Source organism: Clytia hemisphaerica, unplaced genomic scaffold, assembly GCF_902728285.1.
Source record: "Clytia hemisphaerica strain Z4C2 unplaced genomic scaffold, Clytia hemisphaerica genome assembly, whole genome shotgun sequence".
Taxonomy (NCBI): domain Eukaryota; kingdom Metazoa; phylum Cnidaria; class Hydrozoa; order Leptothecata; family Clytiidae; genus Clytia; species Clytia hemisphaerica.
The window spans coordinates 228,187-255,793 of record NW_027104123.1 but is presented as its reverse complement, the minus strand read 5'-3'; the positions used below and the strand labels follow the sequence as shown (position 1 = coordinate 255,793).

At 35.2% G+C, this 27,607-nt stretch overlaps 2 protein-coding genes and 1 long non-coding RNA gene across 3 annotated transcripts; 2 read left to right on the top strand and 1 right to left on the bottom strand.

The window, feature by feature from the left end:
- Positions 1–2,497: 2,497 nt before the first annotated feature.
- On the top strand, positions 2,498–11,535 carry LOC136813583 (gamma-aminobutyric acid type B receptor subunit 2-like). The gene is made up of 16 exons (XM_067070084.1): positions 2,498–2,831; positions 3,001–3,138; positions 3,341–3,559; positions 4,009–4,185; positions 4,521–4,718; positions 5,361–5,547; positions 5,886–5,977; positions 6,464–6,572; positions 6,730–6,816; positions 7,246–7,396; positions 7,584–7,716; positions 8,046–8,156; positions 8,509–8,631; positions 8,973–9,153; positions 9,394–9,551; positions 9,732–11,535. The coding sequence occupies exons 1-16, from the start codon at positions 2,514–2,516 to the stop codon at positions 10,023–10,025; spliced, it is 2,676 nt and encodes an 891-aa protein (XP_066926185.1). The 5' UTR covers positions 2,498–2,513; the 3' UTR covers positions 10,026–11,535.
- On the bottom strand, positions 11,534–12,855 carry LOC136813584 (uncharacterized). The gene is made up of 2 exons (XR_010847503.1): positions 12,732–12,855; positions 11,534–12,431 (listed from the first exon to the last, which is right to left on the bottom strand). It is a non-coding gene; the product is annotated as an uncharacterized lncRNA (long non-coding RNA).
- Positions 12,856–17,117: 4,262 nt separating this feature from the next.
- On the top strand, positions 17,118–27,121 carry LOC136813582 (uncharacterized). The gene is made up of 13 exons (XM_067070083.1): positions 17,118–17,457; positions 18,723–19,659; positions 19,925–19,997; positions 20,380–20,659; positions 21,085–21,540; positions 21,919–21,980; positions 22,340–22,471; positions 22,894–22,968; positions 23,328–24,169; positions 24,639–24,842; positions 25,034–25,561; positions 26,086–26,202; positions 26,359–27,121. Exons 2-13 carry the CDS (start codon positions 19,556–19,558, stop codon positions 26,681–26,683), a joined length of 3,198 nt encoding a protein of 1,065 aa, XP_066926184.1. The 5' UTR covers positions 17,118–17,457; positions 18,723–19,555; the 3' UTR covers positions 26,684–27,121.
- Positions 27,122–27,607: the final 486 nt, after the last annotated feature.

The window sequence follows — 27,607 nt, the reverse complement described above, 5'->3', positions numbered from 1 at the left end:
AAAAATGAAGTTTGACGCATCGAAGAAAAGAAATTTCCGTGATGTATTAAAAATAAAATAGATATATAGACTTTTCTTTGTTTACGGAAGGATGTCAAGGAATCACGTAGGTGGTTTTTGATCAAAAATTGTATACTCAGGATTTTTTCATTTACTGCTTGGGATTGCTACTTGTATAAGTTCTTCAATATTTCTCTATTATCAAGGCTCTCTCTGATACTTAAATATTTTTGTTTTTCACAACCCTGTCTCAGTAACCTTCTAGTAAATATCCCCGTTTGGGAGTTTTTTCAATTAGTGAAATTTTAGGGGATTGATGAGTCCCAATGGGGATAACACGGTAGGGATTACTAAAGCATAAAAACTTCAAGAAAAATAATTTTTGAACCATCTTTCATAACAGATAATAGAGCAATTTTTAATTTTTTTGGATCTCGAGCAAAAGAGAACATAAGTCTCTACCAAAGGTTAGCCATACGTCCCTTTTTGTTCTTTGTCTTGATTATCTCGCAAGCAACTCAATATTTTACAAATTTTTGTTTTTCCTTTTAAACTCAACCAAACGAAACGAGCTTCTATGTTGAATGTTTTTTTGTATCGGTTACTAATAGAAACATATCCGAAATGGTTCCAGTCTGGTCGAAAGTTACAACCCTTTCGCATTAACATTAAGTACTTTTCAATGTCAATTATAGGTTACTTTTTATCGACTTTGAAGCTGTGGTTTAAGTGAATGACCGTTTTGATTGATATTGTAAATGCTACTAATGTCCGCATGTTTATTACTTAATACATTACTTTTACAAACTCTTGTCTGAATAGCATATGCATATGCATTTCCAAGAGTTTATCATTATCACAAGAATGCAAAAAGGTTCTCAAATTTTCTTGATGATTTGGTTGTTGGGTTGTTGAATGACTAACACCGTTCAACTTTTTAGGAATTGCCAAGTTCAGGTTCGAGGTTTTCAGGAGCTTCTCAGGAAATTTTCTATTAATCTACCCTTCATTCTCCCCACTGTTTCACCACCAAACCGGTTCTAAAGGGGGCTTTGAAAAATAGTGTTCAGGTATCATTAGAAACTCGATTAGAAAGGTTTGCGAGACTAGGCTTGTATATGGTTTGTTTAAACAGGAGACAACAGTCATTGTGTATAATTACGTGTATCGTTGTATGATTTGAGTGTGGTTTCTTGTCCCATTTAAAACCCTCCTTACTAATCATAAAAGGAATTGGATATTTTGTGAATTAGTAGTAGGTAAGATCATCAACTAATGACCTTTTTTAAAAAACTGTTATAACCGATGATAGTTTTATTTTTGTTTCGAATTTCCTTGTTTCCTCATATTGATTTGTTCTGACGCGATTCGATGGATTCAGGAGGTAATCGTGAAGTATGGTACCAATTGTTGAAAATATACTTTGGTTCATCCACCCAAATGCTCCCGAGTGCATTTGACTTATAGGTGTTTTTTTTCCGGGGGAGGGGGTACTAGGGTTGGCGGATGAGGGGTATGTACGGACAGGACCTCCAAAAGCCGATCCTTAGAGTGACTGATTTTTGCTGAAAAGGTGACACTTAAGACTTTTGAGACGCTTTAAAAAAAAATTTTCTTCCATTTTTGAAAAAAGTCCTACCCTTAGAGAGACTTTTTTTACAAATATGTCTCTCGATATCGGAAATTTTTTTTAAAAATCGTGGAATTTTCGACCTTTAGAGAGACTACTTTTTAGAGAGACTTTTGAAAGGGTGAAATAACCGACCCTTACCGTCCGCACATACTCAGCACCAATTTTTGCCTAAGTACCCCCCCCCCCGGGTTTCTTTTCAAAAGAAGGACATAGTTATATTCTAGAATAGAAGTTATTGTTATATAGCCCGTTTTAAAGGTAAAAAATCTGTACTTTAGGATGTGATTGCGTTCGTTACAATAGAATTTGTACTGATTCAAATGAAAATGAGTAAAGTTTGCAAATACGTGATGTTTCTGGCGAACATACCCATATCATAAATTCACGGCTACGAAACTTTTAGTAAATTGTCAAACTCCAACTCGATTCTAGTTTTGACTTCAGTACCAACCACTTTACAAGTTTAAGGATGAAATGTTCGTAGGTTTATCGTATCGATCGTATATCTGTCTTGTATTTCTTTTTTTAATGCGTACTCGGTAAGATAATATTTTAAGTTACTGACTTCAGATCAGTTCTATGTTTGTGATCGTTCTTCCATGGAGCTTTTCATCTTGTTCGATAGCTCCAGTTAGATTTGCTTTCTTGATCATTCAAAAATAGCTCAATAAATATCAATATACCTACAGCATTTATATTAGCGATAAACTCCATTGTCGTCTATTTTTTTAAGGTGTTAATATATTTTTTTTAGCATAGATTCTTGTCGTCCCAGTTATGAAAAACTTGACCGGATCAAAACGACTGCTGAGTATAATGATCTTCAAAATATAATTTTTTTATAATTATTTCTTTCTAAAGTGAAAAACTTTACAAGAAAATGTCTCTCAATATGGTACCATGCTTCACAACACTGGCTACCATTTTGGCATACGCTATCGCCACGGAAACTTCTTCATCACCCATAACAGCCACTGCCACTACAACAGCGCCCTCGTTTACAGTCCCACCAGCGCCTTTCCCGCCCTACGATAGTAAGAATAAAACAAAACTCCATATCGGAGCACTTGTGCCATTCCTCTTGACACGTGACAAATTAATGTTTCATGCAGCTATGCATACCGCCGTACGGCTGATCAATAATGACACCAATATGCTGAAAGATTATGAACTCGTCCTTGATTATCGAGATTCAACGGTATGTATTGGATTTATGTTAGATACTTTTAGCGAAGAATCCTTCTTTGACAGTTCAAAATAGAATATACACGAATCTCCTTCAGAAATGTCTAGTTTTGTGGATTTCAGACTTGACGCTTTTATCTTACAAAAATGAGTTTAACCTTTACTTTCTGTTTCATCTTTAGACTTTGATTGGATTTTCATACCTCATGTTTTACGATTTGGTGGAGAAAGGACCTATAAAGCAAATGCTGATTGGACCAGCTTTCGCTCGAGCAACGCGTGCCGTTGCAGAGCTTACTACGCGATTTAAATTACCCCAGGTAATCGGCTTCTTTATGAATAAATTGTCTGTTTTAAAACCCACGGAGATGATTTAAGTTCATTAAAATTTGGTTAGTAGTTGAAATTGCGAAATTGATTTTACTTTTCCGTTAGTCATTTTTCTGTACAAAGTAATTTCCCTCTCACATCCACTAATAACAATCTAACAAAGAACATTTCCCTTTTCGTTCTCTCAAACAGGTGACCTATGCAACTTTACAAAAATTTGGAGCTCGAGAGGTTCCGGATCCAGAAATCCAACAAATAGGAGTTCCACGAGTTGAACGTCACTTCCCATTCCTCGTTAAAGCAACGCCTTCACTCTCATCCTTCAACGAAGCTATCGTCAAAATCTTCCAAAATTTCAAATGGAAACGTGTTGCAATCTTGTATGAATATTCCGCTCAACAATTTTTCTCAGTGCGTACTTTTATTATTCCTTTTCGTTACACGCTTTATAAGAATAATGTTTTTCCATTATTCATTAATATTTTTTTGAGAAGTTAAAACTGGAGAAAATCGTCCTTAATCTTAAAGCATTCTTACGGTATTCTACTCTTAGGTCAAGATCAATATTTAACCTAAATTTAACATGTAGGATACACATGAAGCATAAAATGGCATTTTTGTGAAAGTATTTAGGCTTACTGGGCGATAATTTGGCAATTTACAAAAAAGCGTGTAATTTAAATTGAAATTTCAATCATTCAAGCGTGTTGCTCAATCTATGCTGTGCTATGCCCATGAAACATTGCATCTTTTAACAAGTTGTAGAGGTCAAGATCTTGCTCGCAAAAGTCCTTGTGTTTTTCGAAATTACGGCTATTTTAGAGCTATTCATTTTTCATCTGCATTTTTATTCTTTTTAGACTGCGTACGATCTTTCATTACGACTCAAGAGTGCAGGTATCGAGGCTGTCGTCATTCAAGGGTTTTCAGGAACAATTTTAACAGTCGATGCACAATTGGATGCAATCTTGGAAAAAGATGTTCGAATTATATTCGGTATTTTCAGTTCGAAAGGAGCACGTCGGATTTTTTGTCAGGTAATGAAGAATTTATAATCACGGCTACCGTCGGAGTAAGATTATTCTATTATGATTTGCACTTTGAAATAATTCAAAATGGGCAGCTTCTCCCAACCAATGAGTGTAACACGTAAAGTTTCCTTTTAACCCGGCATTCATTTAAAAAGCAAGTGGGCGCTAAACTTATGTAGTAAATACCCATTTTCATTGCACTTTTGACCCAATGAGCTTTTATTTTACCATTTCCGTCGACATCATTCACATTTATTCTACTCCATCAAAAGAGAAGCTAGTCTAGCCGATATAATGTACAAAAACATCAAATTTAACTCTGCTCTAATAACATTGTACAGGCTTACAAGCGTGGTATATACGGTTCAAAATACCAATGGTTGACTGTTTCCACACTCAAATCCACATGGTGGAAACCTGTTACTTACAACGAACCACAGAATTGCACTGTAAAACAATATCTCACTGCATCTGATGGTTATATGTCAATCGCTAACACCAATGTGAGAAGAGATGGTGTTCGTAGCATTGGAGGACAGGTACAAATTTCATCATCTTCATCACCCAAGATTCCATATCTATGATCATCTTTTTAATATCTTGGCATGGAGAAATATTATCTTTTCTAAAATTCTTTTTTCGGCCCTTTATGGATTCTATTAGATTTAAGAACACTTTGCATTGGCTGTTTTGTTAATAGCGAGATTACAGTATGTATCTGGAATTCTCTACGGCTATGGTTAACGCGGCGAGGGAAATGGCGAGTAAGACAAGTAATGGCGGGTGAAAGCAAGCTCGATATTTGACGTACGGTATTGTGTCGACTTTGCTTATACGGTGTTTTGGTGTTTTTCCCGTACAAAGCAAAGTAGACAACGACATGTCGCCTTTGGTGACGAACTGCATGGGCAGCCCCACAACCATAGCCGTAGAATATCTCCGATACATAATCTCGCTAATATCTGTATATGGGAAGTTAAATTGAGACTGGGGTGTTTGAGTCAGTAAAGAGCAACTCAATCTAATTTTTACTGATCTATCCTTGCATTACGGCTATTATTATTGTCAAAAAACGAAAGAAAAAGTTGGGTTCCAAATGTGACTTGATCAATGGTTTGTGACTTTTCAGACTTAGTTCCTATCTACTACACTAACTAACCTTGACACGTTCTTGTTGTTAGACTGCTGAAGAAATATGGGATCTGATGAAACGCCAGAAAGCACACGATTACTTCCGCTACATGAAAGAAGCAGGCTTCTCCAATGAACCACCTCCCATTGATAATGAGATTAAAGAAGAATCTGCTTTCGCTTTTGATGCTGTCTATCTAGCCGCTATAACACTGGATAAAATCATTAAAACAAAAGGTTAGTAAGGTTGACTTTGGCTGGAACCTCTAGGACTCAATCTCTCAGAATAAATTAAATCTTGATTAAATACACTTGCTTGTCCCTTACTTGTCACAACTCTTTATAAATGGCACTCTTTTATTCGAATCTTCCGACCAACAAGGCTATAAGTAGCATTTATCAGAAAAATGAAGATCTAAAACGTTCTTCATTGAATGACGTTTAGTTCTATAAAATCTTTACTGGATCGAAACTTTAATGAACAATACATAATTATCTGGTATATATGAAAACAGCTCCTTTTATCGCTAGGATTGTGTGCTAGCTAGGAACTTAATGATTATTTTCAACCATAGGAAAAGGTGCATTGATGACGGAATATTTCAATGAAAGTCAAGCACTGTATATGACGGACGTCATGCTCAACTCCTCTTTTGAAGGACTTACGGTAGGTGGATTTCGATTCATTGTAAATAAAAAGTCGCAAAATTTGCTTACATATGCATGGCCTTTGCAAGTAAGTTTTAAAACAATGTATTCTGTTGTGTACAATCAAAGTCATAATATTTGGGAAAAAAGGGAAATTTCCACGAAATCTTACAACCACAAACGATTTGGAATTTGGTTGGAAGGGTAGACTTAAAACTTACGAACTTAGGATCTGAGGATCCAAAAGTCCAAGAATGGTCCAATATGGCTCAGAATATAGCCTGGAAGTCTTTAAACCCTACCCGAATTGAAATATTCGAATAAATTTATCAATTAGCCCAAAAGTGACTTTTTCGCCCGAACTTTAAATTGCTAAAAACGAGGAATTAACGAAAATTCTCAATATATTTTGACCGAGGTTGCAGAGTATCTTATCTGATACGGTGTTACCGTCATTTCATTTTAGCTTCTTACTATTCATACAAAATAAATGCTCATTCTTTAGGGTCGCCTTCACTACGGTGGCAAATCTGGAGAAGAAAGACAGGGCATTGTGCGCATTCAACAATTTCGTTCCAACTATACACAAGTCACTCACAATATTTCCATCAGCCGTAAGTCCATTTTCTGATTTAGTTCCTTTTTTGTCTAGAAAGGTATAAAATCCATAAATTCCTATTTCTATAAATCCAGCCCCTGTTTTAACTCGTCAACTGTATTTCTAACATGATGATGAACTGACTTAATGTTTCAATATTTTGCGGATTTCAGGTGCTGAACTTCACGATATTGGACACTTTGATATTGAAAGCAAAGTGATTGACATTTACGACAAAACTGGAATGACACTTTTTAAAGGTAATGCAAATGAAATATACTCCCCAATATAGTCAATGCGTACACATCGTAAACATGCAGAGAAATTACCTCTTTGATCTGTCATATAAAGTCAATAAAGAGGCGAGAAAAGTGATCCACCCGCAATTTAAGAAAAGCGTATCCTCAGTTATATTTCTGTTACATCAATGCAATAGTCATGCAGAAGCTAGAAATCTCAACTCAACTGTTTTAGCCGCGGTGACTAAAGTCCACATAGTCAATGGCAAAGCATTGAAATATGCATATGCGAATCATGCAAGTTTGATTTTTGCTCAGGCTTTCCTCTTTCCTACAATTAATTGAACTATCGAAAATGAGATGTTTGGGTTATCTCTCTGGAAGAATATTAACAGTTGATCGCTGATTATGATCTCGCACGCTTTGATCATCCGTTATAATTTGATTTAGGTGGACGAGTGATCAAAGACCGTAAGACGATCAACCGGATACCAGAGACATACACTTTGACCACCATTGGTATCTTGTGGGGTTTAGCAGCCGCTGGATTGGTTCTTTGCATCTGCGTCTTGTTCATTAATGTCAAGTATAGAAACATAAGGTAAGCAAGCTACAGTGACCACTTTGCTCGATAAAAAACCACCAGCTTTTACCTTTTTACCTTCTCCTTTTGACAAGTACTAAACTGGGACTCGAACCTAACTTTTGCATTACTAGGAGTTATTTCATAACTGGCTTTCCTCACTTATCCAACTTTAATTACCAAAATTTTTAATTTGATTTTTCAGGATGATCAAGATGAGTTCTCCCAACATAAACAATGGCATTATAGCGGGAAGTATTATTTGTTATGCGTCTGTGGTTGTTTATGGGCTCGATTCACGCTTCTTAACACCCAGAGGAATTGGTATAGCTTGTAACGTAAGTAAAGTTTAATTACCAGAGAATTTCATTTTCTATTGTCATCTTCATTTTTCTTTACCCATGAAAACTAGAAACAATCACAATGGGGTTAAACCGAAAGATTTTCTTTTCCTAAAAGTATTTGGCTGTTAAGTCTGCAGAAGTCTGTAACATTTTATATATAGCCCTTGATCCTACTAATAATCTGATGCTAATGCGGGTCGTTTGCTGTATCTTTAACGCGATTCTCAATGATCGTATACTAACTCTCTATATACTAACTCAAAATTACCTTTTTCTATCGTTGAATTTCTTTTGACATCTGGTTGTTTTATGTATATTTTCAGGCAGTGACCATTGCTCTCTCCATCGGCTTCACCTTATCTTTCGGTTGTCTCTTCACAAAGACATGGAGGATCTACAAAATATTCACAGCTGCAAAAACCATGGAAAAAGTGGTAAGTGTTTCTATCTACAAATGCGTGACTGTATTCGTGACAATCTTTTCCCAAACAATTTCCATAACTCTAGAATATTCGATAAAAATTTGGGCCAAATTAACTGTAAATAGAACCGCTTAGGCGGCCCTTAGTGACTAAATTTTGACGAGGTGACTAAAATTAGGGCCGACTAATAATTAAGGCCGACTAAAATTAAGGCCGACTAAGTTCTGGCCGATAAGGTATCTATTAACTCATAACCCTTAATTTAGTAGTTTTTTTATGCAGGGCGTTGCTTTCAAGGATTCGCAACACTGGTGTTAATACCAAATTTATAAATACTTCTATTTTTCGGTTTTCTTTCCTACAGTCGATCAAAGATACACATTTGTACTTCATCATCACGCTGTTGGTTAGCATTGATATTTTTGTTTTCTTGCTGTGGGTTTTCTTATCTCCATTCAACGTAGAAGAAAGCGAACTGGAGCAAATCGTAAGTACCATTAGCGTTACGACTCTAAAACCCTACTTTAAGTCTTACTGACAAGTCTTGGTGACAAAGTGAGAGTTTTAAATTTATTACAGTCCAAAAAATAAAGATTCCCTAAAGTTTTATACTGTCTTTTCTAGTGGGAAGGAGGGTAAAATGTAGATTTAAAGACAATGAAATGTCTACCCCACCGGGTACCTGTGGCAGGGCTGTGGTCTAAGTATTTTAGAATGAGATGTTAGAATTTGAATATCTCTTGATTTTTCTAAATTGTAAGTATCTTATATTCCCAAATTTTTGTCCCTTTCAAGGTTTCATTTACACAACACCCGCTCTATCTTCAGGTTTATCAAAATGCTGACGTCATCGATTCGTTCTTCTACCACAAATGCACGTGTGAATATCAACTTCATTTCACGGTCACGATGTATTGCTATAAAGGCTTCTTACTCATCTTCGGATTGTTCTTGGCATGGGAAACAAGGAATGTCAAAGTCGCTGTTCTCAATGATTCAAAATATATAGGTTTGTAGCACTTTGTTCACAATAGCAGTGTACATGCATGAATTCTGCACTAACATGCTCTCAAGAAAACTAAGAAATACGAGTAGCTTAAGAATACTGAGCTAGTAATTGCTTAAAACGAAAAACTAATCAATTGTCTAAAGTCGATTTGTTTATATAGTTGACTGAATAGAATTTACTTAGAACTCTTTGAAATTTGACATTAAGATGACAAAAAACACCTTTCTTTATTATTACTAGGCATGGCAGTATACAATGTGTGTGTAGTATCGGCAGTAGGGGTCATCTGTGCTTCAGCCCTCTACAACACACAACATTATACAACTGGATATTTGGTGGTCACCATCAGTATCTTCCTCTGCACCACTGGAACCCTCCTTCTTATCTTTGTCCCTAAGGTAAGTCTACCAGCGAGTAAACATGCCAACCTTTAAGCCTTCAAAGAACTGTTTATCGATTTTTATCCTTGATTGATTTAGCTGGTGATGAATTTTAGTTTTAACTAATTCAATCAAATGTCTCTGGCAGATTTAAAAAATGAAACATTCTAAGTAATTGTTAAAACTTTTAAATTTTAGATTTATCTGCTCTTCGGAAAATCATTTGATGTAACGTATGGCAACGTCTCAGTGCGAGCATTTTCATCCAGTTTCGCCGGTAAGAACATGCGGAAAGGAACTGTGAGCCACCAACCCTCCACCAGTATTGCTGAGAACCCTTTGGAGTTGAGCATGTATGAAAAACAACGAGAAAGTGATTTATACGCACACAATCGTTTCGTTAAAGCTAATAACGCTAAATCACAACATAATAACTCGAACGCTTCAAACATGGTTGGGGTCTGGGCACAACCTCGAATGAACTCTTGTTGAGCAGGTGTCCTCGCATATTGAACTGTATATATGGGTGTAAAAGATTGAGATATTTATTGGATTGATGAATGATGAATGTTTTCAATCCGGTGAAACGCGCGATTATTCTGTCTCACATATATATTGGAAATGGTTGGTTATGGTCATCTGAAAACGTTAACATTGGGATTGGGAATGAGAAATAATTATGCTTTTCCCTTAGGAAAAGAGCTTATCTGCTTCTTTTTCCTATCATAGACATATGGGAATCTAATTTCCATAAGAGTTAAGTCAGCCAAGTTTGATAAAACACCTGGATCTTAAATTTAGCAATGATGCAAACATATATGGTATTCTTTTGAAGTCTTGCCAGATAGATGTCACAAATTTCTGAAAAGACAATTGGAAAATAAGACCTCTTAAATGATGATGACGTAATTATAATAAGCATCAACGTGTCAGCTTTGCCAACATCATCGTCTCCTCTACAATTGGCGCGTAGAGCTCTGTGGTATGTTATCACTTACCATCAAATGGAATGACAAAATTTTGTATCGTTATTTCGTATACATTGCTGCACTTTTACTTATAATATTTTACCCTTCTTTTAGCCCACCATTACCTTTATTTTACTCCCTTAAACACGAGACCAAAACTATTTTGTTCGCACCTTAACTAAGGAGGCTTACTCTGGGGTACCGATAGGAGGAACACCCGTGTCTCAGTGGCATCCATCTTTCTTGTCTTTCTACTGAAAACTTTTTAAATATATCCATAATGCTTCTGCCCCATTAAAAACTAAAAAAAAACATCTGGAAAAAGTTTTGAAGACCCAAAGAGTACAGGCAAAAATCTTCTGACCCCGGAAATGAGTAAATACCGAGTTTATGTATTTGCACTTTTGAGGACGGTAGAGTGACTGAAGCGATTTGGAAAAACCCGCAATTCCGCCCCGCAATATCGAGGACGGTAAAAATGCTGATTTACCGTCGTCCTCAGCTGGTCAGGATCTAGTCAAATTAGAACCTTACCGTCTCCGTCGCTGAAAAACACACATACATAAACTCGCTAATGAGTTTCGAAGAGTTTCAAATATTGATTTCAACAAAAAATTGATATCAACGAATATTATTTATCAGGCCCACCCATTGTTTTCTTGACTTTGACTCTGTTTTGAATTTCATCAGTATACCTAAGGGTTGGACAACAAGAATCTCACTCCAGTGAAATTCAAAGATATTATGGTCAAACAGCTTTGGTTTTATAAAGTATCGTTGTGAAATAAAAAACCTATTCTAGACTCATCGGAGTAAAAATATATATCCACCACTCACCACATATGGGGATCTAAACCCTAAACAAAGGTTGTGAACAAGTGCTCGATTGGTTTTCTTCAGGGTCGAGTTTCTATCTATTTTCTGTCGATTTTATGGCATTATCATTGGACGTATTAGATCCAAATATACACACAAGCTTGAAAATTGTAAAGAAAGGTATGGTTTTAAATTTTCCTAAAGTTGTTATTCTACACACAAATACTTTGTACAATTTATTTATTACTTTTTTAAATTATATGAAAAATAAAATTTAAGTTTTTTAGGTAAAATTGTAATCACAACTTCAAATACTCATACACGCTTTTTATATAAGAATAACTTCTATAAGAATATCAGGGTGAGATTTCGGGGTTATAACAGTAAGTCTATTGTTTAGAACAATAGAAAAATGATTATAATGCCAAAGTACACTATTCTTATAAATAGAAAAAGCGTGTAATTGCAAACAACTCATCAAACTTTCTAAAGATAGAGATGTCTTTTTCAGCACTAGGAAACTCACTGTCTTCTTCTACTTATACCTCAATAAAAGGCTAGGAAAAATCTTCTTGTCTGAAAGAAATGTAATCAACAGTAAAGCTTCAATTTAGAGAGTTTTTATTTTTACCTCCCATTCTCTCTCTTTTATCAGAGTGTTTGAAAGACCCCTCATTTTCCTTCCAGTGAAGGTGGAACCGTCTATTCATCAGGAAATTACTAGCAGTAATAACCAAAATATATTCTAATTGTACGTTTTTTGCCAAGCAGTGGATACTCTCCTTTCCAACAACATAAACGTCTTCCGTAATCAAAAGTCCGTTGAATTCCACAACTCGGTATTCGGACACGCCCAATAACGGGCATACCCGGCCAAGTGACTTTTCCATACGGTTTACACATGGAATTCATTTTATGATAGTTTTGTAAAACTCTATAGCCTTTCCTCCAACATTTTGATGGACACAGTCTATATGCTGACTTGCAGCCTCTATGCCAGTGATTGATAACGATGTCTTCCATTTGGTGAAGTTGAACAGAGTTATCATGAACACCTCGACGTAATTCACAAAAACATCTTGTCTGCTGGTTGTAAAGGAACGGCTGGCATCCCCTGGAATTAAAAAAAAATCAACTAAGTAGCAATACGTCTGATTCGACAAGGCTGGAGGATCTTTTTTAGATCTTCTACTATAATTACAAAACTTAAAAAGAGATTTTCTGGAACCACCTTGTATAGAGGTGTATATTTACCTGTAAAAGAAAAATTTGGAATTAATTTCCACAAGTCTTCCTGTCGCGAGACACTCGTTCTCTAACAAGGAACTGGACATATCATCTAGGGAGTATAGAGGTCTGGAAATATATGGTAGTATGATATAACATCCCATATAACATGTAACGAGAATCTTACCTGAAAAGTAGTATTTGACATAAGCAAACATACCAAATAATATAAAATTGAATGCTCAAATTCATTATTCTCCTCATATTTTCTATGAAAATAGAATACAAATTACTTTAGCTCTAATTCAACCTGCTACTACTAAGTTTATATTTTACTTTTTGGTTTTTTCATTGATAACAAAATGTTTTAATATGATCATAAATGCAGGCGTCATAACATAACTTAATCCCACAAAAGAGCCGAGTCACTTATAATGTCTAATCCAAGACCACACGTAAATTGGTTTTATGATAAGGGTTTCTAACACGTATTTTAGTTTCACGTGTTTCAAATAACACCCGAACAAAAGAGACTTTCCACGAGTAAATACAACAGACGTCAAGGCTGATCTGGAGAGTGGTACTAGGGTTGGGAGCTGACGGGGGGGGGGTGCTGCCCGAATTTCGACCCTTGGACCCTTGGACTAAAAAGGAGAAAACAAAGGAAATATTTTTGAATTTTACGACCCGTATTGGGACAAATTTGACCAACTTTGACCAAATTTCGATCTTTCCGTGGATAAAAAAGTTGAAATTTTCCTATTTCTCCGACCCTTAGCCGGACTTTAGAAACCCAAAGAACCCCCCTCCCAAATAGTATCACGAAAAGGTTTTTGTCATCCTACCTTAAAACCCTCGAATGGAATCATTGGAAACCACCTGAAACCCACCATTCCTAGTATACATTTTCTAGCCAATCCCTCGTTGTCTATTGTCAATCCAAACCACGATTCCTAATACTTTGAAAGTCGAAATTGAAAAAGAAAATGTGGGAAAAATATTCAAATTTCCACAAACATAAACTCAATAAATGCTAAAGAAGGTGTTAAGTATATTGCCCCTTCTCTAACCATCTCTAACCAGAAGCAAAGACAACTAAAAAATCAACTTCAATTCGGTTCAAATTGAGATCGAGCTATGTCATCAAATTTTTCTCTTTTCCAGGCCATGTTCCACGTATGTATATGGTCTGAAACTATAATTTTTTTTATCTATCATTGCTATTTCCTATATTATACTAACCGTCAACCAATCCATATTAAAATTCAAAACGTCTACCCCAAAAAGACCTCTTTATATAAGATTTTTATTTCCATACATTATGTATCATTATAAATTGTGGTTTTTAGAAACCCTGACCACTGACTTCTCAAAAAACTTGTGTTTTCTTTAAGTGGTACATCAATTCTGAAGCAAAAAGTCCTTGACGTCACTTTATTTTTTATTTTTTGACGGTTTTTAGATTTTATATAACCTTTTGGTTTAAAAGCGGTGTGGTTCCTGGCTTTTTGTTGCGTAGTTTAATCTCTCATTTTAATGCTTCACTGAATTGAAATCTACGTTCGACTTAATATACTCTAAGGTTACGAATAGTAGGAGTGGTCCGAATAAAAGGAGGGCGTCTCAAGTTATTAGGAAATTTCACAAATAACCATTCACCCTGACCCGACGGATCAAGAAAATCCGTATGTTCAAAGTGCAGCCTCCGAGATTGAGAATTCAAAACATGAATTACAAATCATTACAATCAAATTTCCACAAAGGGGAAGCGGCTTTACTCAAGGAAAGAATGAAAATCAACGTCAACACATTTTGTCGTCAAACATTAAAAAACACATAGTGTAGTTGATGTAAAACAACAACTTTTGGTGTTAATGATAGCATCAGTTTGTACGTGACTAGCTAGCTGAATTAAGAACATCGAATACCTTATCGGTTCTTTTTACGCCGGCCCTCATTTAACACCGGTCCCTTTTACGCCGGTCCTTATTACGCCACAGCCTAATTTTGGGCTTACGCCAATAAGGGCCGTTAATATCGCCAAAATTTGTAAAAATGGCTACTTATGCTTCAAATTAGTAAATAATGACTAAAATTTACATTAAGATGTCATTTTTCATTAGTAAACTGTTGAAAATTCCATCGAAAATCACTGATTTTTAAATGTATTAAATATTTCACTGAAGTTTTAAATATGGAGTAAAACAATAATAATGATAATTTTCGTCTTCGAATCATGCCTACAATCCTTTAAATTGAGAAATAATGATAAAAAAAACGCCGCTCTTTAGGTTGAAATTGCAAAATCTTGGCTCTTTTTACGCCGGCCCTTTCAACGCCGGCCCTTATTACGCCACGAGCCCAAAAATAACGCCAATAAGGGCCGGTGTAAAAAGGGTCGATAAGGTATATGGAAAAACTGTACTCAGACGTCAGAGGCTCCCATGGCCTCGACTTTGTTTTTTTCCTTCAAATTGTATATCGCTCGATGCAAAACTTCACGCAGATTCTAAAAATACAATAGAAAACTAAAGGCTCTGGTCATCATAGTGATTTTCATATTTGGCACGTACGAATTACGAACTTTGGCCTAATGTATTCCACAAAACTTGGAATAGTTTTGCGGTAGATGATATATCTTTGTTGAAGAATAAAATTTTTTAAAAGCTTCTTTGTCTCAAAATCACCTTCACCCTTATTTGTCATAGAAAATTAGTTCCTAATATTTCATACACCAACTTAGAAAAATTTCCGAAAGAAAAATTTCAAATACTTCAATTCCCCATTGAAACTAGCTCTCGTTGTCGAGAGGTCGACGCGCTGCTCCTCTTTGAATCACATTATCACCCTGGTGTCATTCAGAACGAGAGTACTAGCTGTAATGGTGTAATACTTACTACAATATCATATAAACACACCATCAAGCTGAAAAGACAAAGCGTTATCAAATGTGATGTCAGCTTGAACGGTCGCATTTGATAGGTAAACGTTTCATCACCCAACCGTGAAGTAGAAGTCGGGTCCACCCTTGGATATCAGAGACCAACTTTCCAGAGAAGATATTTATTTGAGCTGTGATATTCACGATGGTAGGTAGGGAGGGGTCCATCAATTTGGAAAGCCTCGAGTCTCTCATGATCATCACTCTTGCCTTATATGTTTTGCGATTGATGCGCAAGAGGCTGTGAGAGAGAGAGAGAGAGAGAGAGAGAGAGAGAGAGAGAGAGAGAGAGAGAGAGAGAGAGAGAGAGAGAGAGAGAGAGAGAGAGAGAGAGAGATGTGCTCAGTAACATTTGCATCCTTAAATGTGCTTCATATACAGCATTTAGGCAACTTACGGCGCACACAAGTAACATTCGCAGCATTAACATTTGCAGCACTGTTTCATTTGCAACACCGTCTGTTTCATTTGTAGCACCGTCTGTTTCATTTGTAGCATGCTACGAATGTTACCTATTAATGATGCGCTAGATTGTTAAAAACAATATATTCTGGTGAAATAGCACCCTATTATTTCCCCTCGTGTTTTCATTCAGGAGATATTTCCAATGAGGGAAACAAGTAATGGTTGATGTTTTTTGATTGTACAATGTAGATCGGTTTTAATTACTTCAGTACTTGAGTATACTCATTTTTCTTTCATTTTAAGTTCATATTACTTTATGCTTTTCCTTAACTGCTGGCTGCTTATTTCTTTTTTCCTACAGAACTTATTCTCTTCCTTACTTTATTTATAACACCCCTTTCTCACAGCCCCACTGGGAACCTTATCCACTGGAAAATTTGGCCAAAATATTGTCCCGGTGGAAAGAAATACACCAATTTTCGTCCCCACTGAAAGTAATCAAATAAATCTGCAATCCTCAATGCAAAATATCATGCTATGTTTACCATTCCCACTGAATTTTATGACTTAAAAACACAAGATTTTAAATCACTGGTCACAAAAAAGAAGGGAATATCGATCATCATCGAGTTTTCAGTTCGTTATTTTTACCCCCATTGACCGACAAAATTCCATCTGGTCTGTGAGAAGGGGATGTTTTATATTTTTGCTTGTTTTTAGGAGCTCTTTTTCACAAGAAAGCCCAAGAAATATATAAGGAGCCAAAATAGTGTAAAGAAGAAACGCTCTTTTCTCTTTGCTCTTTCTTCTTCTTCTTTATTTCTTTATTTCGTATTTCGTAACAAACTACCCTATGATATTTTAATAGAAATATATGTGGAAAATTCATCTTTTCTGAAATATTTGAGAACATTCTGGAACATCGGAAAATTCAACTTATTGAGTGAATGAATGAACTTGACATTTTTCTTCTAATTTTTTCTTACTTTTTGGAGCACAATTATCATCAGATGACTTTATTTGTAACTTAATTATTTTATCTATTATTTGATATCTCATAGCAATTTAGCACCACTTGATTGAGTGTAGATACTAACAACTTTGTTTATTATTTTAACTTTTTCTTCAGTAAATTAACATCAGCTTCGTCTTTTCTTACTAATTATCTTTTCAACATTTTACTACTTAATGGAAATTTACTTTAACAAAATTATGACTTATATTTAGAAGGCTAAAGACTTAGTAACATGAAGTAATCATCATAAGTCATAAATTTCAATTTTTTAGCAAAAGGAAGCACAAAAACAAAAACTTTTCCAAAATAAATATTGTTTGGGAAGTATACTTCAAATTGTGAAAGGTTTTCTTACAACAGACAAGTTCAACATTTTACAATGAATATAGAGCAAATTACTTTATTTAGTGAAAGCTCTCTATCTAGAGCTGTTATAGAAGTCTTTCACAGAGCTTCAGAAGCTAACGCAGGTAGCTTTCACCCTTCTAAGCATGAATTCATTCAAGCTAGAGATTGGCTGATGACCATGATTATTCTCACTACTGGAACAAGGTAAGAATTATTACACCCCCGTGCCAATGGAAAATTTTAGCTCCACCGGGAAATTACTTTTATTCTATTTTCACCATCCCCACTGGAATTTTTTTAAACTTGGAACAGTTGGATTTCTATCCCAATGGATCAATAGAAGTTTTTATCCCCAGTGCGGGGAAAAATGCCACCAAGTTGGTGAGACAGGGGTGCTTTATATAGCAATACATCAATATAATCGATTTATGCACTTTTCATAAGAACATCCAAAATTGTCTTAGCCTTCGGAAGTACTTATCATTTTTAGATTTTAAGCCTAAACATACTCTTAACGTGTTCTTATTTTCACCATTTTGTGAGTATCTATGTCCATTTTTTCTAGAAATTGGGTGGTTCATCCATATAGCCTTAAATCGTTCTTAACTTTTTCTAAATATTTGGTCATCCAACCATTCAAAGAATATTCTTATGTTGTTTGTTCTTATAAAAAGGCGAATTTGATATAATAGAATTTGGCAAATTAAATTCTTTCGTTGAATTTCACAAAGATAATAAAGTAAGAGAAACTTTCTTTGAGAACCTTGTAGTCGCTGCAAAATTCGAAATTTATATGACTGAATTAAGGGCTCTAATCATAGTCAGAAAATCGGTTATGTGATTTAAAGATACAACTTTTTCTTCAGGAACCCTGACACGTTTAACAAAAAACTACTTTTACAAATTATTTGTTAATTTATTCTATCAAGAGTAATTAAGAATTTAATTACAAAAATGACGTTATGAACTTTAAAAAGATGCTAATCAAATGTCATAATACCCTCTTTTTACAACGGGTAATTAACCTTTTTGTTTCGAATTTTTTTTATATTGTCCGCAATGAATTGAACTATTTGAAGTTTTGCGGAAAATATTTCTAAATTGCTGTATCGAAAGTCATGAGTATATTTGTATGAAAAATTGGGATGAAACATCGGCCCAGCTGGCACACAACGTTGTTTTAACGTTCATCTAACGTTATATGGACGTTATGTACATTAGATAAACGTTGTGTGCCAGCTGGGGGGCAAAAACCATTATTTTCAAGATTTTGAGACGACGAAACTTTTACAAATATTTTCCGTAAAACTAGTAAAAGATACACCATCTACCGCAAAAAATTTTCCAAAATAACTTTTCTTCACCGAAACTAAGCTCATCAAAGTTGGAATACTGTTCTTCTCAAAGCCCTTAATAAATCCTTCAAATGGAAAACTAACAAAAGCAACAATTAAAACTTTTCCGTTTAGATCGAATGTCCTTGCTCGTATGACAAGAGAAGATTTAGAAACGATGACTATTCCCGAACATATAAAAGAGCGTGTGACGATTTATGCCGACAAAATGTACCCTTTATATGACCAAAATATAAATTCACTTTTTATATCTGCTAACGGTCACAATTTGACTCCAGGGCAAGTATCTTCGATATGTAAAAGCCGGTTAGGGGAAATTGGTTTGTAAAATAAACCTCTTTATAAATTGCGTCACAAACATCACTTGCCTCGTTTTGAAATTATTACCATGGTTATTAACTCCCAATGAATTTTATTACAACTAATTTCTATTCATAAAGACAATCGTTTAATGTCTATAGTAATCACCGTAAAAATTTAGAGGTAGTGATGTTCGCGACGTAATTCATAAAAAGGTCTATTCTTACTGATGATTTGTGAGAGATTTATAGTCGATCGATTATCAATAAATACAAAACATTTATGATTTTCCATTTGATGCATTGAAACCTGTCTCAAACTAATCTGCAGCGGAGTCGAAAAATGCTGCAACTTCGAGTAAGAAAAAGTGAGAAAATGAAGATGAAAGATGCAATTTCCACTTTGACAATTGCAATAATTAGATTAGCAAAAGTATTATCAAAAGTTAGTCTTTTGTCTTCGCTGCACAAATACCTTTAGATAGACTTTACATTCTCACCTAAGAAGACAAGATAATTAATAAACCTTTTGTCACTCTTCATTCATCACTTAAAGGTCACAACTTATTTTTTTCTCTTTGTTAATTAATTTTGATGCTACCTTCCGTTGCCATGTTTAGTATAAAAATAAGTTAAAGTCTCGAGAAAATGGCTCATACACTAAGATATTATGACCTGATTGTGAAGAATAGCAATGGTGCAACCATCAACAAATATGTTTTACTGGAAGATAAAATAACGATCATCGGAAGGTATATTTCTTATTAATTTATTGAATGAAACACCCAGCTGGCACACAACGTTGTTTTAACGTTCATATAACGTTAACATGGACGTTGTGAAAGTTAGATAAACGTTGAAACAACGTTATATGCCACCTGGGCAGTTACTATTCAAATTATTGCAGTGTGAATGAAACCGTGTTGCTATCATATGTCAAATGGAATCGAACGTGAATTTATTGCATACAAAACATAGAAAAACATAGGTTTAAATAAAAATAATTCTCTGTTTTAGTGACGAAGATTGTGATATCATTGTCAAAGAATTGGCACCAAAACATGTATCTTTTGATATTGGAAAATATATCGTAAGAAATAGCATCCTTTTTAATCTGCATAATAATTCCTAGAATCGCATGTCTTAAATGTTAGTTATCTTAAGAAACACAAACTATATAAGAACATAAGGCTTTGATGGCCAAAATGCTAAGAACAAGTTAAGAACATTTTAGGCTTCGTAGGGCCCTAATAAAACACCCAATTTCCTAGCAAAATTGACAAAAACACTCAAAAAATGGCAGAAATAAGAACATGTTAAGAATATTCAAAGGCTTCAAAAAATTTAGATGTTCTTATAAAAAAAACGTGTATTTGTTAATCAAACTTCAAACCTTGAATCGGGACTTAAAAGTTACTTTTAGCAAATAAATATTCAAAATATTTTCCTAATTGAAAATTTTGTAATTACAGAATGCCGCAGAAAGATTGTGCAAAACAGATGCCTATCAGACATTTGTAAACAATGTCCCACTTGAAACAGTCATGGCGTTAATGTTAGGTGATGTTGTTACCGTTATTGGACCGAAATGTTTATTGCATTTTCAATTTGGTGAAAAAACAAAACTCCAAGAGCAAGAAGAAAATGAAGCATCGGAGACCCTTCAGACTTTTGAGATGCCAAATTTAAATGAAATTTTGGACGACACTTTTATTTCCAGAATTAGAGAAAATGACAAAGCAACATTTGAAGGTGAGGTTTAAAAGTCGTTTATCAAGTTGAGGTGAGTTGAATGCTCAATCATTTGATCTTTATTTACAAAATGTTGATGAGGAATGAAATTTAATTGGAAAATACCATTAGTTTCGCAATTTAACAAATACACGGCGGGGTGTGATTTTATTCAGAGCGCATTTAGAGAATACAAAGACAACCACTCATTCAGGATCCTGAAAGGGCATCCTTGGATGAAACTTTATACAAAACACCTTTCATGACCCCGGAACTGAAGCTCATCACAAAACTATCTTTGAGTCTTTTGAAAAGAACAACGAGGATCGAAAATATTCTGCTATAGTCTTTTGCAGTTCATTGTGTTCTTACATCTGTACAATTTTCAGTCCATTTTCAATTTTTTGTATGCATTTTCTTTAACACGTCTTTTATCTTATTTCTAGTCGACGAGTTACCCGAAGAATACATGGACGCAATTGACAATTTCGTACGAGACCATTTGGAGGAGAGAGTAGAAAGTTTCATCGCTTTGCTTTCTCAAAAATTGATTCCTGAAGTTGTAGAAGGAACCTTTCCAAATTGGCGCAACGATGTTATGGAGAAGAAAATTGTTAAAGACACAGACTACGTTATCAAGCCACGAGATTTACTGTCAGTTACATATAATTATGCTAATGGAAATTTCTCTGAAAGCTGTATAGAACGCATCGAAGACAAACTCAAAGAACATTTTCCATTTATTAGAACAAAATACTGTCTTGGAGTTCTCGTTCCAACTGTTTTGCGCTGGATCATTATTGCGACTCTTGACTTGTCATGCGAAAAGGCTGAATTTTATTTGCAAAATGGGGGAAAAGACAACAAGAAAGAAGCAGTGGACTCAATTAGAGCGCAAGTCGGTAAGATTGATATCAAATTCCATAATATATGAGGGAGAATAATGTTTGTTGCTTAGTTTTCTTTAATAAATTTTTAGCGTGAGTGTTTAGGGGTATAAAAGTTAAATCATCTGAAATTACTAATTACTTCTACTAATAGACAAAATTTCTTTGAATAGCTCATATAACTGTCTAGGCCAAGAGCTTAAGGTACAAAAATCAATTAAGAAAAAAACCCTTGAATTACTCAATTTTAAGTGCATTAGATTACAAAAAATTGTAGAAGGACACTACAGATCGATAAAAGTAAAGAACGCATCATAAGTATATTAAAACTTCTAATAAATACCAGGAGCCTCGAAGAACAATTTTTGGAAATAAATTCTATTGCATTTTCAGAAAATCGAAGAAAAGTACCTTCAAACGCAGCAACTTATGGAATGAATGCACAGACAGAGCAGGTAGAACCAAGGAAAACCCGAATGGATTGTTTGCTTCCCAACCAATCCTCCTTAGAGGTTCCCTACTAGAGATTATTGATCTTCTGGCTCATTATGGCTTTCTATTGACATCCGCAACTTTTGCTTAGAAGTATCTTGGGGCTTGAAAAGTTTCAATCGATTGTGAATGGTTGCTTTGGTACTCTAAGACCATGTTCGCACGTGACGTTCTCTTTTCACTCCAAACGAAATGAAGCCATTCTATTGGTTACATTCAAGTATTACGTCACTTTTAACCAATAGAATGGCTTGATTTCGTTTCAGAGCGAAACGGAACCGTCATATGCCAACATGGTCTAAATATTCTTTGATTCTTTTAGGAGAGCGAAGAACCTTCTTCATACAATCGAACTCGTCATTCAGCTGACAATCTACCACCTTCAGATGAAAATCAAACATCCTCGGACGAGGACGAATCAAACAAAGAGAATGAAACGAGTAACAATACAAAGGTATGTTACAAAAATAATTTTAGATATAATACAAATTCTATCTGATATTTACGACAAAACAGTAGTAGTGCTCGGTATCGTGAACGCATGTTAAACGTATTTTAGATATACCTTTTTAAGGTTTTCGGATACAGTCTTTGAGCTGAAATTCTAAGTTACTTCTGCTGGCAAATGACTTACTGACACGACTAAAACATATTACTCAAAACGGAACATTGGCATGTGAAAATGGTAACAGTTACCGCAAATTTTAATAATATACTGTGTCAACCATCGTTTTTTTATGTTTGAAAACCATGGCAGACTAGCAAATCTCGACAATCCTACATATTAATTATATCATTATACAAGCATAATCAAGCTATAAGGTTTGTTGATATACTTTATAATAACTTATCCGTAATTTGTCATTGTTATTTCAGGAGATGGAAATAGGACAACCTTCTGCAACAAAAGCAACATTAACAGTAGAAGTAGAAGAAAACAAAGCTAAACAGGTATTTAACAGTTGAAATTTTAAAATGTTTGGGCTACTCATAGTCAGCGGATGGCTTTTTGGCACAACACAAATGTAGCATACCAATAGTATTTTATAACCAAAAATGGCCGTGCTATTGGTTAGAATAGACTAAAGCCCTTTAATTATCAATTAGGACAATACATCGATAGAAAACCGTTTTAGCGTCCGAGCGGGAAATAGAAAAAGAATCGCATCGTGGACTATACTTGAAAAACTTTCTCCAGTGACTTTCTCTGCCTGGATTGCATATTTTCATTATCGTTTACTAAAGATGACTTACTGTAAACGTCTCTACGATACCTTACAAAGAATATATTAAATGACGTTTTGTTTTAGAAAAGAACCGAATACGCGTGTCCTGAATGCGGAGTGACAACCCAAGGACTTCCACGTCACATGAGACTCAAACACAAATGGAACAATGCAAAAGCAGCAAAGGTTGTCACGCTAACCGGCCAGCGAAAGACATACACGCAAACCAAAAAACTCGTTCCAAAGAATCAAGATTACCATAAGGAAAAAAGGTGTCCGATGGAAAGATGCTATTTTGTAGGTCTTGATGTTGGACGGCACCTTCGCAATGATCACCTGATGAGTATAAATGACGATAATTACAAAGATGCTCTCAAAGCGGCCCGATTACATGAACCGTTGACGCATGAAAATATTCAAAAACGTCGGAAAGCAGCAGCACGGGACTTCCAACTGGAAAAAGATATCGAATGCTACGAAAATTCGGTAAATTCGGTAAATATGGACATTAACGAACCTACAGAAACTAATGCCACACCAATAGACGACTCGTTGGAAACAATTGAAACAGTTATGTCACACTTCAATGCCTACTTGATATCAGTAGATGGCAACTTTCGAGAACAAAAATCTTCTCTGCAATGTGTACGGGAAGTAAGGAAAATCGCTACCCATCTTGGAATGATAACATCCCTATTCGACAGAAAGAAGGTTCGAGATGATTTTTTCCAATCCTATTTGGATCCAAAGTCGAAACCAACAACATCAATCCACTACTTAAACTCGCTTATCTCGTTCATGGATTTTGTCATCGCCGAAGGAATCGATCATCTTCCTGATATCATTACCCAGGACAACGCAATAGCGATGCGGTTGAGATTTGGTCATTGGAGAAAATCTTACGGAAAGAAAAAGGCAGAGATCAGGTAACTGACTTTAAACTTCGTATTCTTACGTGATCGTACTTTTTCAAACTTTTCTTGGTTTGATTTTTTTTAAAGAATCACCTAGTTGGTATTAGCTTATTTATAGGATTCGTACAATTTTTTCTACTTTCGAAAGAGTGACCTTTTGCTCACAGACCCGGTGGGATTGTTTAGCCAGAGGGAGGGGGTAAAAATAACGTTCCAAAGCTTGATGGGAATTGTTACTCCTATGTATTTTATGACTTTTAATTCTATTGTTTTTGAGCCAGGAAATTTAGTACGGATAGAAATGATAGTACAATATCTGGCAGCTCGTCTGGCAGTTTGCTTATCTGACAATTCCGACCAGGGACAATATTTTGGCCAATTTTATGAATAGGAAGAGGGGTGTCTTTTGGAATTATTTGTCGAGGATGTGGAACACCACAAGTATGACCTTAACTTTTTTGTGCAAATCTTTCGATTGTAGATGGGAAACTGATGACGAACTCAATGACGTTCTTATCACCCCGGAGCAAATCGCGATATTTAACGATGGTCCTATGACAAGGGATGTCGTAAAGATTCTCGGAAAAGCATCAGATGAGTGTGAAAGTTTTCTCCCATCAAGAACTGAATTTCATTTGGTTAGAGACTGGTTATTTGCCGCCATCGCTCTTGCTAATGCTCACAGGTATATTCAAAATATTTCATCCCCAGCTCACCATCCAATGTTATAAAAAAACCGTCAACTTTTTCGCTAGATATTTAAAAAAAAAATACAAAAACATACTGGTACATGTTATTGTTCCTAGACATTACATATCTAATTATGTGAAGAATCCTATACTTAACTTAAAATTTCACTTATTGTATTATCCTTAGATCCGGAGTCCCAGCAAACATCACCTTAAAGGAATATGAAAAAGCAATATCTGAAGACGACTACAAAATTATCAAAGTTCGTTCTCATAAAACCTTCTTCAAACACGGTTATGCTCACGTCACATTATCAAATCTTGTTTTCCAACGCCTAAAGCTTTACAAGGAGTACATTAGACCTACGTTCGCTCGTGACAAAGAGTGTACAAATCTTTTCATAAGCCATAGCGGAAGAGCAATGGAGTCAGGGGCGGTGAGCAGACGTATCAACAAAATTTGGCAAGAGTCAGGTGTTTATAAAGACAGACCGGAACCACCAAAACGCAATGTATGTGCCAACATCATAAGAAAATCGGTTACAACATTGGTTCATGAAAAACGGCCAAATGACAAGCAGGCCGTAGCTGATTTGCTTTCGCATAACGTCAGCACAGCTGAAAACATATATAGACAGAAAAAGATGATCCATCAAGCTGTGCGTGCTGCGGAAGTAATCGAGAGTGTTACAAATGAAAACTCATCAAACGAAAAGTTAGTCACTTATCTATCTGCAAGTTATTATACTGAATTTGACTTGGGCATTGAAGCTTTTTAAATAATAAAATACTTTATGCTTTAAAAGAATTGAAAAATGCCGATATTTGGAGTCTATTTTTAACGCACTACAATACAATACAATACAATGCATTTTTATAAAATTAGCATCTAAAATGGTTAGTGTTCGTCGTGGGCGTCTAATGGTTCGACGCGTGGATTTAGACAAAAATTCGTTCGACACGAACGCAGGATAGAAAATTTGACTTGAAAGTTCTAAACATGATAAAATGTGCCCAAATTTGTAAAATTGTGTAATCTACTTCATGATTTTATATTAATTTTATTTTGCTTTACGAAAAAAGTTCGTAGTGAAGACAAGAAAGGCCTAAAACATAAACGCAGGCGCCTTAGAGTTAAACACGGGCGTCAAAGCATTAGTCTAACGCTTCGACAAGATTTCTTCTTTCTGCTACAGCAGCCCCTGTTATTTAATGATATATTTTTACTCCTGTTTATAGAAATCCTGAAATTTCCTGCAACGAAGTCGAAAAGAAAAAGAGCACAGAAACCGATTGTACATCCACTCTTCAATCCAACGATTGTGACAGTATTCATTTGGAGACTTCAAATAAAAGGTTTTGTAATTTTCATTTAAACGACTACACGATTGCTAGATTGAAACTCCCATTTGAGTGATTTGAATTTTTATTAGGCTTGACTTGGCCACGATCCATCTTTCCATAGGGAGAGAAAAAGAAAAACAGTTTTAAAAAATTCCATCTCCTTTACAGATCGAAGGAAAATACTTCCGAAGCATCCAATGATGACTCTGATTCAGACATCGATGACAGATCTGTGGTTGCCCCGTCTTCAACCATCTCATCAGGAAAAGATAAACTCTTTACTGTGGTAGAAAGTCATGAATTATACAATATGGCTATGGATTTGATTCGAAACCCACCAATCAACGAAGAAAGGATCAATGAAGTTTTGAAAAAAACTAGTCGTGGAAAACAATTTCTGCTGAAGTTTAATATTTTTCAGTTGGAAAATAAAATAAAATATGGCAGGAGATTGTTCAGAATGGGAAAAATTAATTTTTCTGACTCTGAGTAATTAAGCTTAAGAGCATCATCAAGTAGTTTTAACGGTAGAATTTTTATAATGCTTTTTACAAGATTAAAACTGTTAGCTTAAAATTTGTCCATTAAAATTTGAAAATCTCCGAGATTTAGGCTAGCTCCCAGTTCATACTCCCATAGGACAAGTGTTTTTCGAATGTGAGGCCGAGGTACCTTAAGAACATCATGACTTTCTTTCCAGAACATAAAAAGACTTTCTTATTGCGTTAGCCACCTTGTAGCTGTTTTTGTAGCATTTTTTTAAAGGCGTTCAGCATTTTGTACTTTTTGTATTTTTTCATACTAATACTTCTTTAGTGTAACATCTACGATTGACTTTCTATACCTTAAAATATTCATTGTAAATGCTTATACCTACTCAGTAGTATCACAGACCCAGTAGGTTTCTTATAACCGCCGGTTGGTCAAAATATAGTCTACAGTAATGAATAAAACCCGTAATATGCTTTACTATCCCTATCCCTTCCGTAATTTTGGCTATCCTTGATGTAGTTTTTAGCTTTGTACGGTTACGATCTGCAGCAAAGACGTGCCGCTAGACATTGATACATAGACTCTGTGAGATACTAATTTCTTAATGAAATTGACTTGATTTTTATCTTGACTTTTTTAGACCATAAAATATTCTCAATGGCTAAGGAATTCTCACAATGCTTTTTGCAAAATAGAAAAAAAAATATTATTCAAACGACATCGATTATGAGAAAAATAAAAGTGCTCTGTGAGAAGTATTTTTCAGTTTGTTATCATGAGTACTCTCGGGTACCTAATAGCCGTCCCCCCCCCGCTAATTAATTTTTCGAAAATTTTCCACCCAGGACATTCTTATTCCAACCCCCCCCCCCCGCTTATTAATTTTTGGGAAAATGTTTTTGAAAGTTCCCTCTTTTGTCCTAAT

Excerpts from the sequence above, each read along its gene's own strand:
- LOC136813583 (XM_067070084.1), top strand. The coding sequence starts at position 2,514 with ATGTCTCTCAATATGGTACCATGCTTCACAACACTGGCTACCATTTTG. Across the intron at positions 5,978-6,463 it reads CCTCTTTTGAAGGACTTACG|GGTCGCCTTCACTACGGTGG; the intron begins GTAGGTGGATTT and ends CTCATTCTTTAG. Across the intron at positions 6,573-6,729 it reads TCACAATATTTCCATCAGCC|GTGCTGAACTTCACGATATT; the intron begins GTAAGTCCATTT and ends TGCGGATTTCAG.
- LOC136813582 (XM_067070083.1), top strand. The coding sequence starts at position 19,556 with ATGGCTCATACACTAAGATATTATGACCTGATTGTGAAGAATAGCAAT. Across the intron at positions 19,660-19,924 it reads AAAATAACGATCATCGGAAG|TGACGAAGATTGTGATATCA; the intron begins GTATATTTCTTA and ends TCTCTGTTTTAG. Across the intron at positions 25,562-26,085 it reads GAAAACTCATCAAACGAAAA|AAATCCTGAAATTTCCTGCA; the intron begins GTTAGTCACTTA and ends TCCTGTTTATAG.